This window comes from Malus domestica, chromosome 01 (assembly GCF_042453785.1).
Source record: "Malus domestica chromosome 01, GDT2T_hap1".
In the NCBI taxonomy this organism is placed as follows: Eukaryota; Viridiplantae; Streptophyta; class Magnoliopsida; order Rosales; family Rosaceae; genus Malus; species Malus domestica.
In genome coordinates this window covers 25,392,274-25,410,044 of record NC_091661.1, presented here as the reverse complement: position 1 = coordinate 25,410,044, position 17,771 = coordinate 25,392,274, and the positions used below count along the sequence as shown (strand labels likewise).

General features: G+C 38.8%; 3 protein-coding genes across 5 annotated transcripts; 1 reads left to right on the top strand and 2 right to left on the bottom strand.

Annotated features, from left to right (window-relative positions):
- Positions 1–371: 371 nt before the first annotated feature.
- LOC103444794 (sedoheptulose-1,7-bisphosphatase, chloroplastic-like) lies at positions 372–7,861 on the bottom strand. The gene is made up of 8 exons (XM_070819301.1): positions 7,478–7,861; positions 7,265–7,384; positions 6,883–7,068; positions 1,667–1,748; positions 1,325–1,546; positions 1,092–1,192; positions 924–995; positions 372–818 (listed from the first exon to the last, which is right to left on the bottom strand). Exons 1-8 carry the CDS (start codon positions 7,586–7,588, stop codon positions 540–542), a joined length of 1,173 nt encoding a protein of 390 aa, XP_070675402.1. The 5' UTR covers positions 7,589–7,861; the 3' UTR covers positions 372–539.
- A 2,258-nt stretch (positions 7,862–10,119) lies between these two features.
- LOC103444770 (uncharacterized protein At2g39920-like) lies at positions 10,120–12,527 on the top strand. Of its 3 annotated transcripts, none has more exons than XM_008383725.4 (6): positions 10,120–10,261; positions 10,548–10,627; positions 10,767–10,928; positions 11,217–11,649; positions 11,733–11,933; positions 12,032–12,527. In XM_008383725.4, exons 3-6 carry the CDS (start codon positions 10,862–10,864, stop codon positions 12,309–12,311), a joined length of 981 nt encoding a protein of 326 aa, XP_008381947.1. In that variant the 5' UTR covers positions 10,120–10,261; positions 10,548–10,627; positions 10,767–10,861; the 3' UTR covers positions 12,312–12,527. The 3 variants fall into 3 exon arrangements, with proteins under 3 accessions (XP_008381947.1, XP_008381950.1, XP_070681422.1); XM_008383728.4 differs by having other exon boundaries at positions 10,121–10,261; positions 10,774–10,928; XM_070825321.1 differs by lacking the exon at positions 10,120–10,261 and having other exon boundaries at positions 10,301–10,627.
- A 57-nt stretch (positions 12,528–12,584) lies between these two features.
- On the bottom strand, positions 12,585–15,462 carry LOC103444760 (L10-interacting MYB domain-containing protein-like). Its single transcript, XM_008383710.4, has 4 exons — positions 14,944–15,462; positions 13,887–14,225; positions 13,186–13,782; positions 12,585–13,082 (listed from the first exon to the last, which is right to left on the bottom strand). Exons 2-4 carry the CDS (start codon positions 14,202–14,204, stop codon positions 12,645–12,647), a joined length of 1,353 nt encoding a protein of 450 aa, XP_008381932.1. The 5' UTR covers positions 14,205–14,225; positions 14,944–15,462; the 3' UTR covers positions 12,585–12,644.
- Positions 15,463–17,771: the final 2,309 nt, after the last annotated feature.

Genomic DNA, 17,771 nt, shown 5'->3' with positions numbered 1-17,771 from the left:
GGATACTTCAAGGCATAACTTAGGAATTTACAAAATTTTGGATTACTACAGTCATTAGAATTTATTTTTTTATTGTTTTTTCGAGGGTTCAATTTCTTGTCCGTATAAATGCCATATCATTGAATAGAAAAATAAACACACTCACTCTAATATCATATTAGAATGTGAACATCCAACTTAAAATCAATCTGATTGCTATTATTGAAGGCTTTACTTTGCAAATATGTGACTCTCGACATGATGTGGACTATGTAACTGTCTTGTGTTCAAACTAAAACATTCGTCGAAGCCTGCAAATTTGACCAACAACTTAATCATCATGCTAATCACATGTAAACATTGCTACTTTAGATCATTTGAAAGCCTTTCAATGCTTTGTAAACACGCACCAAGTTGCTATATATATAGTATGGTGAATAAGGTGCACAACTGCACATATACCTAATACAAACTATAACGATATACTAAATTAAACTTGGATCCATTTCCACCACCTTTGGAAAATTTGTGCACCATTATACGAGAAAGGAATGCATGGCTTAAGCTGCAGCTCCAACAGGCACACCTTTGAGCCTGGATGATCCGTATAAAGTTTCTTCGAATCGGATTATCTCATTTTTTGATCCATAAGCAACCTGAGTTCTATCGTCAAGGTTAACAACGACCTTGTCTAGCACAGACTGCTGACCATCACTACTATAACCTCCAGCATTCTCAATCAACAACCCTAATGGAGCTACCTCAAATAACAGCCTCAGCTTGGCTTTCGTAGTTGGAGATATCACGTTTGTGAAAACCCCCTTCTCTTTCACAATTATCTGCACACAAAGAAACCATAAATTGGTGAACCTTTTAAGAGTGCTAATTGCCAAACACAAATGAGCAGTTATCTGTTTGTTTGATTAAGAGGAAGTCGAGAAGACCTGATTGACATCTGGCACCATTCCTCCGGTGTATCTCAACGTGTACTTCTCTTTTACGTAGTAGCTGATCAACTGTTGATAAACAAAAAAAAAAATTGACAAAAAATTGATGAATCTGCTTCACTACTGATTAGTAGTGCAGTAATGAAATAATATTGCTCTTTAAACCTTGTCATAGTCTGGATTGTCAAATGTGGCTCTCAAATTCCCGGGCGAAAACATTTTTCCTTCACCAATCTCTGTTGTCTCTTTGACATGTTGCCACTTTCCTGACCAAGACATTCACGTGAGATATCGATTTACAGCCAACAGGATTGAGCACCTCATACTTTTGATGAACATTTTTTTCTTTTTTGGGAACATGGGAGGTTTAAATAATTAAATTATTGTTACAATGATACCTTCATCAAGAAGAAGAAACTCGTGGGTTCCGGGGAAGCCCTTGATAGCAAGAACATATGTAGTTCTAGGACCATAAATCCCCATGGCTGCAGCAACTTGGTCTCTTCCTGTTACCCCAGTTAACTTATCCCCTGGCCACACACCAAAGATTGTCCCTACTGTGAAGTTTGTGTCGACTATGCTGGAGCCATCAAGCGGATCAAAAGCAACACTAAATCCACCTGCTCGTATTGCAAATTCGATAATTAGGCTAAACCCTTTTGATCATCTCATCCTCCGTTACAAGAAAAAAAAAATTTTAAGATCAGAGATCAATTCATTATAAGATAGGACTTGCTGACCTTCAACTGGGCCTCCCATGTCTTGGAGTTCCGGAACCTCTTCAGAGCAAGCGTATTTGCAGACGTGCGAGTAACTTAAGGCCTAAGGCACCAAATGTAACAGGCATTAATTTTATTGCTGATCCTGAAAGTATACAAATCCTATATTCTGATGCATTTGTGGAAGAATGACTTTCAAATTTCATCAGAACAATACAAGCAGAACTATTGAAACCGGTTTGTATGGATGGGTTATAGGCTAAAGTGATAGTCTTAACCCTACTTTCATCACTTTCCATAGCTTGTCATTCACCTTACCTTCCTTTTGTCAACCTTTTTTAGTTGCTTGTAAAAGCTTCTTTACTTGTAATTTGGTTTTTGCTTTTCCACTTGTTAGGGCAGATTTTAGTGATTGTGTTTTTGCTTTTCCACTTGTTATGGGAGATTTTAGGGATTATGTTTGTGTAGTTATCCTACAATCTATTGTAGCTTTCTTTTGGCTCTCTATAAGAGTTGCCTTCACTCTCTTGTAATCTTCATAATGAAATATACAACAAATATTGAAACCAAAACTCAACATAGTATCATAGCAGGAACCATAGGGTCCTGACTCTGTTCATATTTTTTTTTACTTCTTCATTTGCTCATCATCGATAAAGATGGCAAAAGTAAATGTGTCTAGTGCCGACAGTGCCTCATCCTCCTCCCCAAACTTAACCCAATGGGGTGAGAACAATCCAAATCAACGACTATGCTCAGTGTTACTGAACAAGTTCAACTACCTTCATTGGTCAAGAGTTGTGTCATTTGCTCTAGGAGGAAGATCGAAGTTAGGGTTTATTAATGGAAGCTCTGAGCCCCCAGAATCCACTTCACCAACCTACGATGCATGGCATGCTATTGATCAGCTGGTCATGTCCTGGATACTTAACTTCATGGAGCCAAAATTGTCTGAGCTTTTCAGTTACTCAGAGTTTTCCCTTCTCCTATGGAAGTCTGTCAAAGACATGTATGGCAGCCAAAACAACTCAGTTCACATCTTTCAACTGAAGAAGAGTGTGGCTAGTTTAAAGCAAGGTGATCACTCCTTTGTTCAACACCTTGGAAGTATGAAATCCATGTGGAATGAACTCGATATGTATCATCCACACACGACTAATTCCGATGTGCTACTGAAAAAAGCTGATGAAGACAAGGTGTTTCAACTCTTACCAAGCTTGGGATTATGAAGACATGCGTAGTCACTTGTTAATGACTTAAGAGTTGCCCTCCTTTATCAGTGTGTGTCATGCAATCCAGAGAGAGGAAACTCGATGAATAGTGATGAACGTTGAGCCCAAATCCAACTCTAAGGCTAGGGTTTTCACGACAAATCACAAAGCAACTGGTGATAGGGTGCTTGGCAAGAAAGCAGACTGGAAATGTTCTTATTGCAACATGAAGGGACATTTGAGAGAAAAATGTTGGATTCTTCATCCGGAGTTAAAGCCTAAGTTTGATAGGGAAGGCAAGATGATCAAAGATGGGAAATGATGAGTCATTCCAAAAGCATTTCATTCAGCTTGTTCCTCAACTGATGGGATGGCCAATTTCTCAATAAATCATGTGTCCTTGATCAACGAGTTTGCTGTTTTTCTTCAAAAGAAGCAAGGAAGCACTGAACCTGATGAAATGACACATGAAAACCCTACTGCAATGCTAGGGAAATTTGCTGGATTCTTGGCTGACTCGGAAAACACATCAAAATGCAATATTCCAGGTATTATCAGTGTCATTTCCACTGCTCTTAATACAAATGTTACACATGATTTTTGGATTATTGACTCTGGTGCCACTGATCATATAACTAATAAACCCTCTAGTCTTCACGATTTTCAAAGAACTATTGATCCAATTCATGTATCTGTTGCAAATGGGAAAGGGGAACCTATTCTAGGGAAAGGAAAGATTAGATTGCCAAGTGAGCATATTGATTCCACTGCTCTTTATGTACCTTCTTTTCCTTTTCAGCTCTTGTCAATATGAAAAATCACAAAAACCTTAGACTGTCTTGCCATATTTTCCCCTCACAATGTTGTGTTTCAGGACCGAGTTACTCAGAAGAAGATTGGTGAAGGATTCTTCTTGAATGGACTCTACTATCTCTCAAATGAGTTCAATTTTGTCAAAAAAACTCAATATCAACTTAAGTCAAGTTCAAGAACACCAACTCTGGCATCAACGCCTTGTCCATCCCTCAGAACATGTGATGACCAAGTTGTTTCCCTTTTTTTGTAAAAACACACTGGAGTGTGAAACTTGTCAAATGTCAAAAGCCACTAGACTTCCTTTTGTTTCCTCTAATTCTAGAACTAGTAAACTTTTTGAGCTTGTTCACTCAGATATTTGGGGTCCTTCTCGTATAGAATTCTTTGATGGGTATAGATATTATGTTACATTTATTGATGACTATTCTAGAGTAACCTGGTTGTATCTTTTAAAACTTAAAAGTGATTTGTTCGATGTTTTTAAGGACTTTCACAACCTAATCACCAATCAATTTTCATCTAAGTTATTTATGTTAAGATCAGATAATGGTACCGAGTACACTTCCAATAACATGAGTAATTACTTGAGCAATCATGACATTTTGCATCAAACTAGTTGTGTTGGTACACCACAACAAAATGGTGTGACAGAAAGAAATAATCGAGACTTATTGGAGAAGACTCGATCACTTATGATCCAAATGAATGTTCCTAAGAAATTTTGGTCTCAAGCCCTACTCACTGCCACGTACATCATTAATAGACTGCCAACTCGGGTGTTGAATACTAAATCTCTTTTTGAAGTCATGAAGGGCAGGCCTATAAACTTGTCTCACCTTAGGACCTTTGGTTGTACTTGTTATGTGCACATTCAAGCTCTCCATCGTGACAAACTAGACCCTCAAGCTGTTAAATGTGTGTTTATGGGATAAGCCAGTTCTCAAAAGGGTTACAAAGTGTACAACCTTAACATGGGGAAGCTGGCAGTCTCTAAAGATGTGCGATTTGATGAATATTCACCTTATTTCCACAAAGGGTTGGAGACTAATGCTAATATGGAAGATCTTATGGACCTATTTCCACTACCTATTCCAGCAGAATTCATGAAGTCACTCATGCTCATATCAACACTGATAATTCTCAACACACTGAGAGTGTAATTGATGCAGTGCCAAGCACTTCTGGACCATCAGAAGCTCAACCAAATTAGCAAGTTATAAGTGCACCAAGAAGAAATCCTACACAAGATAGACATCCACCAGTGACGTTACAAGAGTATGTTACTTACACTTTCGAACCAAGGAATTTTCATGAAGTCACATGCATGCCTGAATGGCAAGATGTTATGACTAAAAAGCTTCAAGCTTTGAATGACAACCAGACATGGAGTGCGGTGGATCTTCCAAATGGCAAGAAAGTCGTGGGAAATAGGTGGATATATAAGGCCAAATTCAACTCCAATGGAAGCATTGAAAGACACAAGGCACGGTTAGTAGCTCAAGGCTTTACTCAAGGCTTTACTCAAACCTATGGCATTGACTATAAAGAGACCTTTGCTCTTACTGCCAAAATGAACACATTGGGGGTATTGTTGTCTGTGGTAGTCAATAATGCATGGCCCTTATTCCAAATGGATGTGAAGAATGCATTTCTTTATGGGGATCTTGAAGAATAAGTGTACATGAAGTTGCCTCCTGGTCATCCAAGAGAAAATGAACCCAACAAGGTTTGCAAACTTCACAAAGCCATACATGGTCTCAAACAATCCCCTCGAGTTTAGTATTCGAAGCTTAGTTCAGTCCTTGAAGCCTCAGGGTTCAAAATGAGTCATGTTAACTCTTTTTTGTTTGTTCGAAGTGGTATTGCTGGCAAATTGGTTGTGCTTATATATGTTGACGACCTAATTATTACAGGTGACAATATAAGTGAAATCAAGATGCTTAAGCAGTCACTTCACCAAAAAAATTTCATTAAAGACTTGGGGCCCTTGAAATACTTTCTTGGAATTGAGGTGGCTACCTCTTCAAAGGGATTGTTCTTGAATCAAAGAAAGTATGTTCTCGATCTTCTAGATGAAGCTAACATGATAGAACATAAACCAGCTCGGACACCCCTAGCTAGCAAACTTCAGTGGCATGAAAAAGGTGAACCTTTCTCGGACCCTAGTGTTTATCAGCGAATGGTTGGGAAACTTATTTATCTCACCATTACTAGGCCTGATATCTCATATTCAGTTAGCCTAGCCAGTCAGTTCATGCACTTTCCTACTCTAGTTCATTGGGAAATCGTCAAGAGAATACTTCGATATCTCAAAGGCTTAGTTGGAAGGGGGATAATTATGAAGAACAATGGATCAAATCACATCTTGGCCTACACAGATGCTGACTGGGCTGGAAATGCCCTTGATTGAAAATCCACAACAGGTTTTTGCACATTTGTTGGAGGGAACCTTGTCACTTGGAAGAGCAAGAAACAAACTGTTATTGCTCGATCTAGTGCCGAAGCTGAGTATAGGGCTATGGCAGTAACAACCTGTGAACTCATATGGTTGAAAGGTCTTCTTTTCGAGCTCGGATTCACAAGCATGGCACTTATGTCCTTGTATTGTGATAACCAAGCTACCATGCACATTGCCTCCAATCCAGTATTCCATGAAATGACCAAACATATTGAAGTTGACTGCCATTATATTCGTGCTCAAGCTCAATCCAAGGTGATAGACACCATGTTCACACACAGCAACGATCAACTTGCTGATTTATTCACAAAAGCACTAGACTCTACTCAGTTTCAGCGTTTGTTGTGCAAGCTTGGATCAATCAATCCCCTTGATCCAGCTTGAGAGGGTGTATTGAAACCAATTTATATGGATGGGTTATAGGCTAAAGTGATGGTCTTAACCCTATTTTCATCACTTTTCATAGCTTGTCATTCATCTTACCTTCCTTTTGTCAACCTTTCTTAGTTGCTTGTAATTTGGTTTTTGTTTTTCCACTTGTTAGGGCAGATTTTAGGGATTGTGTTTTTGCTTTTCCACTTGTTAGGGGAGATTTTAGGGATTGTGTTTTTGTAGTTATCCTACAATCTATTGTAGCTTTCTTTTGGCTCTCTATAATAGTTGTCTTCACTCTCTTGTAATCTTCATAATGAAATATACAACAAATATTAAAACCAAAACTCAACAAGAACCGAAACTTATCTTTTCCTTACCTCGAACAAAAGCTTGTCAGCAAGCATATCCACGGCGAGCTGCTCATCTCCGAAAGAATTAACGCAGGCTGTTCCTCCACAAGAAGCTGTTCTGACCTTGAAGGATATAGTCCTCAATGCTTCTCCCATGCTTAACAGCAACCTGATCAGTCCCTTATCCGGGGTTGCCTTTGCAAGAAACTCCTCCTACAGTGGCAATAAATATTTTCGCACAATTTACATTTTCAATGTTGCTTAGACAAACTTTCATTTTGCAAGAAACTCCTCCTACAGTGGCAATAAATATTTTCGCACAATTTACATTTTCAATGTTGCTTAGACAAACTTTCATTTTCCAAACTATTGTTACGTTGAACAAAAGTTGTTCTTTTGTGTAACTCACCAGGCTATCGCCGATCTCACACTTGATCACATGGGAGGACTGTTTTGTTGTAGAAAACTTGAGCGATGATCGTGGCACTTGTCGTAGTGATTCTCCGAAGAGGGAGCTTGATTTTAGGCCCTGCAGTCACAAGGAAGCTCCAATTACACCATGTGATGATACCTTAAGTTTTATGTGATGACACATGCATAAATGAAATGAAATGCTAATAACCTTGGAGCTGAAAGATGGAGCCACAACTGAAGTGGAATGCTGGTGAGTCGAAATGCCGGCAGCCGGCAGGAGCGCCCTGGCGGATGAGCAGCAAGCTATGGTGGCCTCCATGCTTTTGGAAAATACTACTCCAGAGATTGATATTCTGATCAACAATTTTCGGTAGTATACTTTGTCTTGTTGGGGGATACCAGATAAGGCGGGAAATGGTGTTTCGACACGTGGAGGCCGACGAGTAGATGTGCTGACAAAGTGTTCTGTGGCTCTGCTATCTGCCCTGCTCCTCCCAAGAGATATGTTAACCCACTGTTTGTAAGTTTGTGTGTGCCCAACCGCCTTTGGTTCTGCTTACGTATTATTCCCATTCGTTTGTATTGTCCAAAGGATCTTTAGGCCTCAATTGGTATTGAGGATTGAATGTAACGGATAGTCCTCGAAATTAGGTATTTTTGAAAGTAAAGGAGAACAATGTCTCATTTAAAAAAATGGATTAGAAGACGATTAGATATGAAGAAAATTTATTTGTGCGAAACCTTTCATTTTGGGAGAATTGATATGGATAATTTCTATTTTTCACAAACGATAGGATAAACCTATACTATTTTCATCTAAATTACGAGTGGAAATGAACACGTTTGGATGCAAGAGCGAAGACTCTTAACCACGTAAGCTACAAACCACTTGCAAATGGATAACTTTTCTTCTTGAGTTATCTATCTCCTACCTTCAAGTTTGTCATAGAATTTTCATTTCTTTTTTTTTTCTTTTTTTTTCTTTTTTTTGGAAACCTCGACGGTACGAGGATAATTTTATTGATAACGAAAAAAAAAAGTTACACTTAGATAGGGGGGACATAAACCTTACCCCTAAAAAAACAGAGACAATAAAAATGAATACACGAAAAAGAAGGGAGGACATAAACCTTACCCTTCTAGAAACAAAAAACGAGAAATATACAAAGAAAAGAGGGAAGGGGGGGACATGAAACCTAACCCCTCTAAAACCAAACCTAAAGGTCTAAACCTGCAAAACAAGTCAAACAACCCCGTAAAGTTAGGAGAAAAAAAAAATGAGACAAACCTGGATGCTGACATGCACATTAATTTGATAAGCGGTAACTAAGCAAGCTAACATAGTCTGAAAACAGGGCAGCACGAACCGCCATCGGAGGAGAATCATGCCAAGTTAAAGATGGAGAAGACAATCCCATGTTAGCAAAATTGTCCGCAACAAGAATTTTCATTTCTTCTTTCATCATTCCTTGAAAATAGTTATTTATCAATTCCAATTCAATCATCTATACCAAATTTAGGTGGGTGATCATGAAGTACGCATTGAAGTTCTCTTTAATTGATGAGTTTAAAGTGTACTCTGTGCTAAATATTTTATATTTAACCAAATTTACATACAGATAATTGAAAAAAAAAATGGTATTCTTGAGGACGATTTGGAGAAACTAACCGAAGGAAGAAACCAATTACCTAGTAATATGTTGTAGCAGTTGAAGAACTGGCCTGTCACTTGGCCGTGAAGCAATAAAAGTGCTTCTTCAAAATTTAAGTGCTCACAGGAAAAGTGCTTATTGTGGCTGATAAGAGAATCAAACATTACATGGCTCAATTTTTTGGTGACCTATAGAATCACGACAAATGTCAAGACAAGAATATTATATATAGTTCATTCTGATCTGTATAATATAATATTGGATGATGCTCATCTGGATATGAAAATCGTGTAGGGATGGCTGGACATGTCAGACAGTTGGCATTTATACAATAATGTTTCAGAGCCAATAGCAAATGCATCTTTTTAATGATAAGTATGGAACTAAAACCATTAATTAAGATTAATTAATTTAAGAGTCGGTTTGGTAGCAAATTCTCCTTAACTGGCCCACAACCACAAAAGATTATGATTTCTCAATCCTTACCAACAAAAGTCATATATAGTAAAACACAAAATATAACTTTTCATTATTCAATTCAAGGATTTAGACTCGTCATTTAATAATATAATATTTCTTTTTATTTCTAAATAAGAAATCTTAGACTCTATTATTACCAAAATCGAATTTAAACCACATTATTGCTATCGCATTGTGAGATTAAGCACACCCCTTTCTTTTAGAGTAGAAAATATCATTTGTTCAAAAAAAGAAAATTCAAGCATTTAGCTCAAACTCAATTTTTTCTTTTTCCTAAGAAGAAACCAGCTGGTGGCTCTTGCGCGGTAGTCCACCATTCCAGAGCCCGAGAGGACTCAAAACTCAAATTTGAATTCTAACATTTGAGTGGTGGTATATATCAAATATGAGAAGATGAGATATGGTCAACTATAATTAGGTAACAAACTCACCGAGTAGAACATGAGATCTCCCACTAACAAAGTAACAAGTAAATGGAAAATATATACGTATACGTACAATCTAGACCGTGGTATTTATGGCAAAAGTGTCAATGATTAGAAAAATTACACTAATTAAATACGGTCTAATGTTATTTTTTTCACTTGTAACTTAACTCATAAGTGAAAAGTTATACGATGAGTTTGAATTCGACAGCTAATTACAAAAGTGTACCTAGTAGAGTGTTTCTTTGTTTGACAAGTACCCCCTGGTTCATGGGACCTGTAAAACAGTAAAATCATAATCATAATGATTGCTAATTTTAACAAAGGAAACTTCTTCAAGTCTCTCTCTCCCCCCCATCTCCAAGAACACGACAGAGGAAGAGAGAGCTGCCTTGTCACACAATCTCTCCAATCCAATGTTTCTCTCTCTCTCTGGTATTCTATATATCTCTCTCTCCCCCTCCCTGTAGCTTCAGTTATTTAGTTAAATATCATCTGATTAGGGCGGTCAACTTGTATTATCGGTTTCCTTGATTTCCCTTTGGGGCCAAAATGTAAAAATTGTGGAAAATAATATTGGATTGGTTAAATGATCTGCAAATCAGCAGATGGTCTTACTTGTCCCAACTCCCGACGCAACTCATGCTTTTTTATATATATTTATTATTGTATTTTTTCATGAAATTGATGTTTTTATTGGATTTGGTCTAACTGGACATAGTTGAACGGTGGATTCCGGAATATGATGAGATTCAACTGAACAATGAACAAGCTGGCTTTAAGGGGTGCATCTGAAAAACTGTAAGCATCAGATTTAGAGAATGAGGTTTCTTTTGTAAATTTAGCGTTTTTCGCGGTGTTTTCCTCGAATAATTTGAGAATCTGAGAAGTGGTTATGGTGGCTGTTGCGTTGTCATGATGTTTAATGTCACTTTTGTAGGTTGCAGACTTGCGGGTGATCCTTCTGTGAACAGGAAGGGACCTGGAGTTGTTCTGCAGAATATTTGAGCTGGTGATTTGTCTTGGATTTTAACCATGTCTGCCTATGGACGTCATATGGAGCGCGAGTACTCCGCCCAGAGTCTTTCGGGTGGAGGTTCAGGTATGTGATAACATTCTTCAAATCGTAGGAAGCGTTTCTGCTCATAAGCGTTTTTTTACAAGTGCTTTTGTTAGGTGGTAGCTCAGTGAAATGTTATATCTTTAGGCCTCGTTTGGTGTCTAAGATCTATAGATTCAGTACATGTTGAAGGAAGAAACGTATGACAAACGAGTTATTCAATCCAACCCTAGGCACCAAACAAGCCCCGAGGCCTTCGTTCATATAATCAGAAGCATGTTGAGCTTTTAATTAATCAACTATTGATACTGTTCCATTTCGTGGACACAGAGAGGGCAAGCAGTTATGCCATGGAGACGGGGTTCTACATGTCGTCTTTTGCTACGGCAATCTTCATTGGTGCACTTGTAGCTGTTGGGGTCTTATTGATCACCTTGCTGATTGCACTGACTGTAATGCTGCAGTCTTGCGAAAGTAAGAGCCATGGAGTCGTTGAGACTCAGAAACCGAGTTTCGATTACAATCACTGCCAGATCTTCTCTCTGCATATGGAACTCAACGCCGTTGAAGCAGATCGCTTCCCTTCAATGTGCAGGGTTGTTGCCCTTCAGTACATCAAAGAAGGTCAATACGCAAGAGACTTAAATTCTACCGTGTCGATGATTCAGAATTATTTCAGCAGCATTACCCCAACACACGATGGTCTCGACGTGGTCTTGATCGACATAGATGACATTCTTTCTTCAAATCGTAGACTGCACCGGTAATTTAATCTCCTTTTAGTCCTTGAAGCATCTGTTCTTCCATAGTTCCGGCTTTCGAGCTATCCCGTTTCCTTGTGCACAGATATGATCAGTATGGTGGTAGTGATTTTGTGGAAGAGGCAAAGCATCTGAAGCAGATGTTTATTCTGAGATTATATATGGAACTTCATGCTGGTGGTTGGCCTTTGATTCTGCTCTCAAGAAAACCGGAGGCGGAGCGAAATTCTTCCATGGAGGATCTTATATCTGCAGGATATAGAGCTTGGTCTTCATTGATTATGAGGTATTTGTTACTATCCAAATGCCCCTTCTTTCTGTTGTCTTTTAGGTAAAATTAGTTGGAGGTTTCTGAGTTCTGATTGGTCGTTCTGTTTTCGGCAGATCGGAAGATGAATTGCATATGGAGAGCCATGACTACTTCTCCAAACGAAGGGACGCGATGCAGAGAGAAGGCTTCCGCGCTATAGCCTCCGTAAGCAGTCACATGGATGCTCTAAGAAGTCCATTTTCAGGCGAGCGGATTTTCAAGCTTCCAAACCCAATTTTTTACAATTTTTCACATCAAATTGAGGACATACATACAGATGTGGGCGTCGCCGCATTGTCTAGAGCGAATGTGCTCTCCCGTATACACCCGAATTTAAATTCCTCTGCCGTTTAGACTAGTTTAAGTAGAATATCGCTTATACACACATACACCAAAAAAGTTGTTCTTCCATGTTGGCACCATTGATATTTGCATTCCATACAGATTTTCAGGAGATTTCTGATCTGAACTCTCCACAGCCATGTAAATAGCCTCAGTTCTGCTCTGTGTATTCTCTTGTAAAAAAGTTTCAGTATAATTATTGGTAATCGCTCTTCATGTGTTGCTTAAGTTTGCCTAAATATGTGCACTTACTTAATCGAGTGACGATGAAAAAAAACCCGTAAATGATGAAAGAAATCAGCTACCTTTCAATGAACAAGTGAAATCCAAGAGACAAGAAACATCCTAGAACAAAGGCGGGCTGACGGATTGCAGCCGCTGCAACCAAGCAATTCTTACACTAGGCCTTTTCAGTTGAAGAAATATTTCTCTGTACTCCCTTTTCAGGAATACATCTAAAGCAAACAAATAGAGATCACTTCCTTGTTCTACTTCCTCCATGGCATCAAGGCAGTTGATGCACTCCCCGATGCTATAAGTGGGCTTGCCTTGTGCAAAAGCAAATGTTACAGCATCCAGTTGCCCAACGTTGTTCTCCTCTTGATTCGCTATGCCTCCATCTTCTTCTATATGCAAAACGGATGTACTCAAGTTATCGTTGTACTTCCTACGCCTAGCAGGAGGCTCTGTCTCTCCGGTATCAATTGTTCCATCATATATGATTTCCAGTTTGTCGGCGCATTGAGGTTCCTTAAAGCGGAATGAAGCAGCTTCAGGGTCGGTCTGTAACAAAACAAAACCAACATGATTTAAGAACCCGAAATCATTCATAATCTTCCTAGTTTCCAACTTCGTAGAAATAGTTACTGGCAATTGTATACCATACCTCTAAGTAATTGGCCCAATCTTCATCATTTGCTCCAAATCGTCTGGTGTTCGGATTCCAACCCATACAAGTTGTGCCAATTAGCTTACACCAGATTCTCCATTGCTCCTTGGTGACATCCCAATGATTCTTCAACTGCAACCTATCATACATAAGGCCAGTTTTTTGGTTAAATGATTCAACAATAGTCCTCCAAGCGTCCCTGGTAAAATGTGTCCCAGGTTTGTTCCCTTTCAATGTCTCTTCTAGACATAGATCAATAAATACACCGTGGGATGCAGGCGACCAAACGGCCTTTGCCTTTGAATGGGATGAGCTAGATATGCTCTGCTCACTTGCAGTTGTTAGACGGTGTTCAGACTGAGCCACGTAACTCCTTAATGGAACAGCGTTTGAAATATGCTCCTCTCCCAGCTCCACAGTCACCAAATCTTGTTCTTCTGAGTGCAGAAAGGAGTTGTCCGAGCTATTGCTTTGCTTCCTCTGAGAATCACAAGGCTCCATGTCCCCAGAATCCATAGTGCCAACAAAAAGGATTTCCAATAGGTCAGGGCACGGGATTTCCTTATGCTGAAACTGTGCAGCTTCGGGGTTCACCTGAGACAAAGCACTCGCAATTACAAATCTGAAATCACGAAAAACCTCTATAGCATCGTTCTTCAAATGCATAACATTAGCTGCTGTAAATAAATTAGCATTACCTGTATGTAGTGAGCCCATTCTTCTGCACTAGCACCAAATTGATTGGTCGTAGGATCCCACTTCATACTACTCTCGGCGATGAGCTTAACCCAAACTTTCCATTGCTTCTTGGTGAAATCCCAATGATTCTTCATTTGCTTCTTGGTGTACCTTAAACCCGTCTGCTCGTAGAACCCTTGGATGAGATTCCTCCAACCCTCCTTAGTAAAGTGTGTACCCGGCTTATTCCCTTTGTCCACCTCTTCTAGACAAAGATCAAAGAATACTTTCCGGTGCCCCGGAGTCCAGATAGCTTTTGATCTTGTTGAGCTATACATCCTTTATCAATTCCAAATTCTCTGACATTTTTCACAGGCATGAACACGATACAATGCGAAATTCGTTACCTCAAAACAAAAAGTTAAAACCCCAATGTATTTAACATGAAAAAAGGAAATGAAGGGTTTGTATGGAAGTGCTTTTAAAATGACTGAAAGCACTTTTGGTGAAAGTGTTTTTGGGTTTCTTATGTGCTTCTTGCATGAAGCACTTCAAGTGCTTTTCCAGGATTCACTTGCATTTTTATTAAGGATTGGTTCCAAAAGCATTTGCAGTCATTTTAAAAGCTTCCAGACGAGCTGGATAATTTGGGCAAACTTCAACACCAAAGCAGCATTGTAATTATGAAAAACCCCATTAATTTTCTTCAAATTATTTTGCAGTCCAAATAAAGAGCAACCTTTTTTGCCAAACTACATAATTTGCAGTTGATTTATTGTTGATAACCTTAATGAGTATAAGGATTAGATTCATAATTCAAGTCTCTAACTTTATACAGTTAAATGCAAAAAATAAGCAGAAAACAAAAGTGAAAAACTCGAAATGCAATGAAAACTGAAGCAAATAAATATAAACCCATACGATGCAATTAGAGTGTTCATACAGAAAAGCTCAATTGAAGTGACAAAATTCGCATTTGAAACAACCTCCGTGAATCTACAATGCGTTGGCGATTGCATGCTAAAACAAAATATTAAAAAATTGCATCGAAATCGAAAGAGGGTACATAATTCATACCTGGGATTTAAAGAGGGCCGGAGTTCCTTCTTTGCAGTTTCACACCATACCCTTTACCCTTTACCTTCCACAAGAAGAAGACGACGACGACGACGAAAAAGCAGAAGACTCTCTCTCTCTCTCTCACTCTCTGAGTGTTTCTGAAACGCGAAAACGACGGCGCACAATCCGAATTTTTTTATTATTCTTTTTGGGTTTTGTAATCGGCCCAAGCAAGAACCATGGTCAAACAATTATCACAGTCGGTCCACCATGCCCGTTTCTGATCCAGAAGGATCCTCGCGGGATTCTGTTTTTGGGTTTTGTAATATAATATGTAGACGGATGTGGTTGGAAGATTTTCAGAATTCTTACGGTATATACAATAAGAATCCGGCGAGCATCCTCTCTCATTTATGATATTATCATCTTCTTTGGATTTTTGGAGGTCCAATTTGTTCACCTTTTCTAATTTTTAGGGTGAAATTAGCTTTATTTTCTTGATTTGGGTTGGGTATGGATTAGGTTTAGCAATCTTGGGCACAACATATTATGCAATTCGAAATTTGTAATTATAATATATTTGACCTATTGTGATCATTAATTTGAAACATCATTTTCGTTTTCAATTATCTTGTACTAATAAAATGATAACTCTCTTCATTTTTACGAATAATTGTGTCATTATTTTTTTTTTTTTATTCTTTGCATGTTATTGGTTTTTATACATTATTTTTATAAGAAAACTAATGAAAATAGCTTGAAATTTTTGAGTTTTAACGATAATGACAAAATAAAATGTAAAATGAATAATATCAGGATTGACTTTTTAATGTAAAAATGTGATTTTTTATTAAAATGAATAGTACCGAAATTTTTTTGTTAAAGTTCCAAATTGGGCAGTAAAAAGGTAGACTTTACAGGATGCTAGTCATTTTCCATGAACACGGAAAATTCCTGAAACGAAAGAGACAAGAACAACGTGCACAAAATAATATTTGTGTATTTGATGATTTAGGGTTACAATCTCTCTCTATTTTGATCCTCTGATTCGATCTCCGTAAGGTATTGATTTGTGGATGTTTTGTTGATCCAAGGGCCGTCGAGGCTTGATCTTGGATGAACTGTTGGAAGTTTCTTCAAATGGCCGTGGGCTTGATCTTTGAAGGTGGATTTGAGCGGATCTTCAAGGAGCCGTTGGGGCTTGATCTTGAGGATGAGTGTTTCTTCAAGGGCCGTTAAGGCTTGATCTTGAATAACGGTGATGAACGGATCTTCAAGGGCTTTTGGGCTTAATCTTGAAGAACAGTGATAAACGGATCTTCAAGGGCTTTTGGGCTTGATCTTGAAGAACGGTGGCTTGTTGATCCAAGGGCCGTCAAGGCTTGATTTTGGAAGAACGATGAACGAAGAACGAATAACACTTTCTTCAAGGGCCGTCGGGGCTTGATCTTGAATTGGTGGAAGATTGTTGATCCAAAGGGCCGTTGGGGCTTGATCTTGGAAGAACGATGAACGAAGAACGAAGAACACTTTCTTCAAGGGCCGTTAGGGCTTGATCTTGAAGGTGGATGATTGTTGATCCAAATGGCCGTTGGGGCTTGATCTTAGGATGAACGATGAACGAAGATCGAAGATCGAAGAGAGCTTTCTTGATTCTTCGGGAACCTGGATACTTGAGAGCTTCGAAGTTTCAGAGTTTCAGAGCTTCAATAATTTTTCCTAATGATTTTGGTTCCCCTAAATGAATGAATTAGCCTTCTATTTATAGAAATTTCCAAGGCCTAATTTTGAATATAATATCCCAGATGAAATAAGTCGTTTCTGCCAGGTGTTGACACGTGTCCTGTTTGATGACTTTTCCAACTATTTCGATTTTTTGTTTAGACACACGCTACGTGTAAAATTTATGTAATATATGAGCGTTGAAACTTTGATTTATTGGTCAACATTTATTTACCGAAATTTCGATGTCTACAAATGCCCCCACTTCAAGACGCGTCGTATACATGTGCTTGTCGCGTGTAGGAGATGCGTTTTGAAGTCACTTAATGTAGATGTCAATCCAAGGGCCATCGAGGCTTGATCTTGAATGGGGCTGGAGCTTTCTTCAAGGGCCGTTGAGGCTTGTTCTTGAACTTTTGTTTGAAATTTCTTCAACGGCCGTCGAGGCTTGATCTTGAAAGTTGAAATTGGACCACAAGGAACTTCATGTGGTAGATGATTTTTGGCTTTGGTAGTGGATGAATCGGCACGTATTTTGTTGCACTTGTTGACTTTCCACAGCTTTGATCTTGAACTGGATTGGAGGACTTTCTGGATTCCTCCAATTGTTGACTTTCCACAGCTTATTCTTGAACTGGGTTGGAGGATTTTCTGGTTTCCTCCAATTGTTGACTTTCCACAGCTTATTCTTGAACTGGATTTGATTCAAGGGTGGTAGACACTTGATCTTGAATCGGACTTGTGATTTCTTCAAGGGTCGTTGAGGCTTGATCTTGAACTTTGGCTGGAAGCTTCTTCAAGGGCCTTTGAGGCTTGATCTCGAAGGTTGATTTGAACACATGGCAAGCAAGCACGAGGTAAATGTGACAGCCTGTTTCTTTGTTCAATCTTTCTAATTCACACCTGAGCAGTTTGGTCAACGGTATGATCTTCAAGATTGATGGGCTCTTCTTCCAGTTGGTGACTTGATCTTTAAGGATTCGATTCAAGGGTGGTGAATCGGCACGTGCAGCCCACAACGCCTAGCAAGTCGACCCAAGAATTTGAGGGTCAAAACGAATTCACCGTCCAGAATGATTGCAACCCTGATTATATGAGATACTTTTGATTTTGAAGAAGTAGCG

Coding starts and splice junctions, on each gene's coding strand:
- LOC103444760 (XM_008383710.4), bottom strand. CDS start 14,204: ATGTATAGCTCAACAAGATCAAAAGCTATCTGGACTCCGGGGCACCGG. Junction 13,783..13,886: donor AATGGGCTCACTACATACAG/GTAATGCTAATT, acceptor GCTTTGTCTCAG/GTGAACCCCGAAGCTGCACA. Junction 13,083..13,185: donor ATTGGGCCAATTACTTAGAG/GTATGGTATACA, acceptor GTTTTGTTACAG/ACCGACCCTGAAGCTGCTTC.
- LOC103444770 (XM_008383725.4), top strand. CDS start 10,862: ATGTCTGCCTATGGACGTCATATGGAGCGCGAGTACTCCGCCCAGAGT. Junction 10,929..11,216: donor TCTTTCGGGTGGAGGTTCAG/GTATGTGATAAC, acceptor TCGTGGACACAG/AGAGGGCAAGCAGTTATGCC. Junction 11,650..11,732: donor TCAAATCGTAGACTGCACCG/GTAATTTAATCT, acceptor CCTTGTGCACAG/ATATGATCAGTATGGTGGTA.
- LOC103444794 (XM_070819301.1), bottom strand. CDS start 7,588: ATGGAGGCCACCATAGCTTGCTGCTCATCCGCCAGGGCGCTCCTGCCG. Junction 1,193..1,324: donor GTTTCTTCTTCTTGATGAAG/GTATCATTGTAA, acceptor TGTCTTGGTCAG/GAAAGTGGCAACATGTCAAA. Junction 819..923: donor TGGTGCCAGATGTCAATCAG/GTCTTCTCGACT, acceptor CTTTGTGTGCAG/ATAATTGTGAAAGAGAAGGG.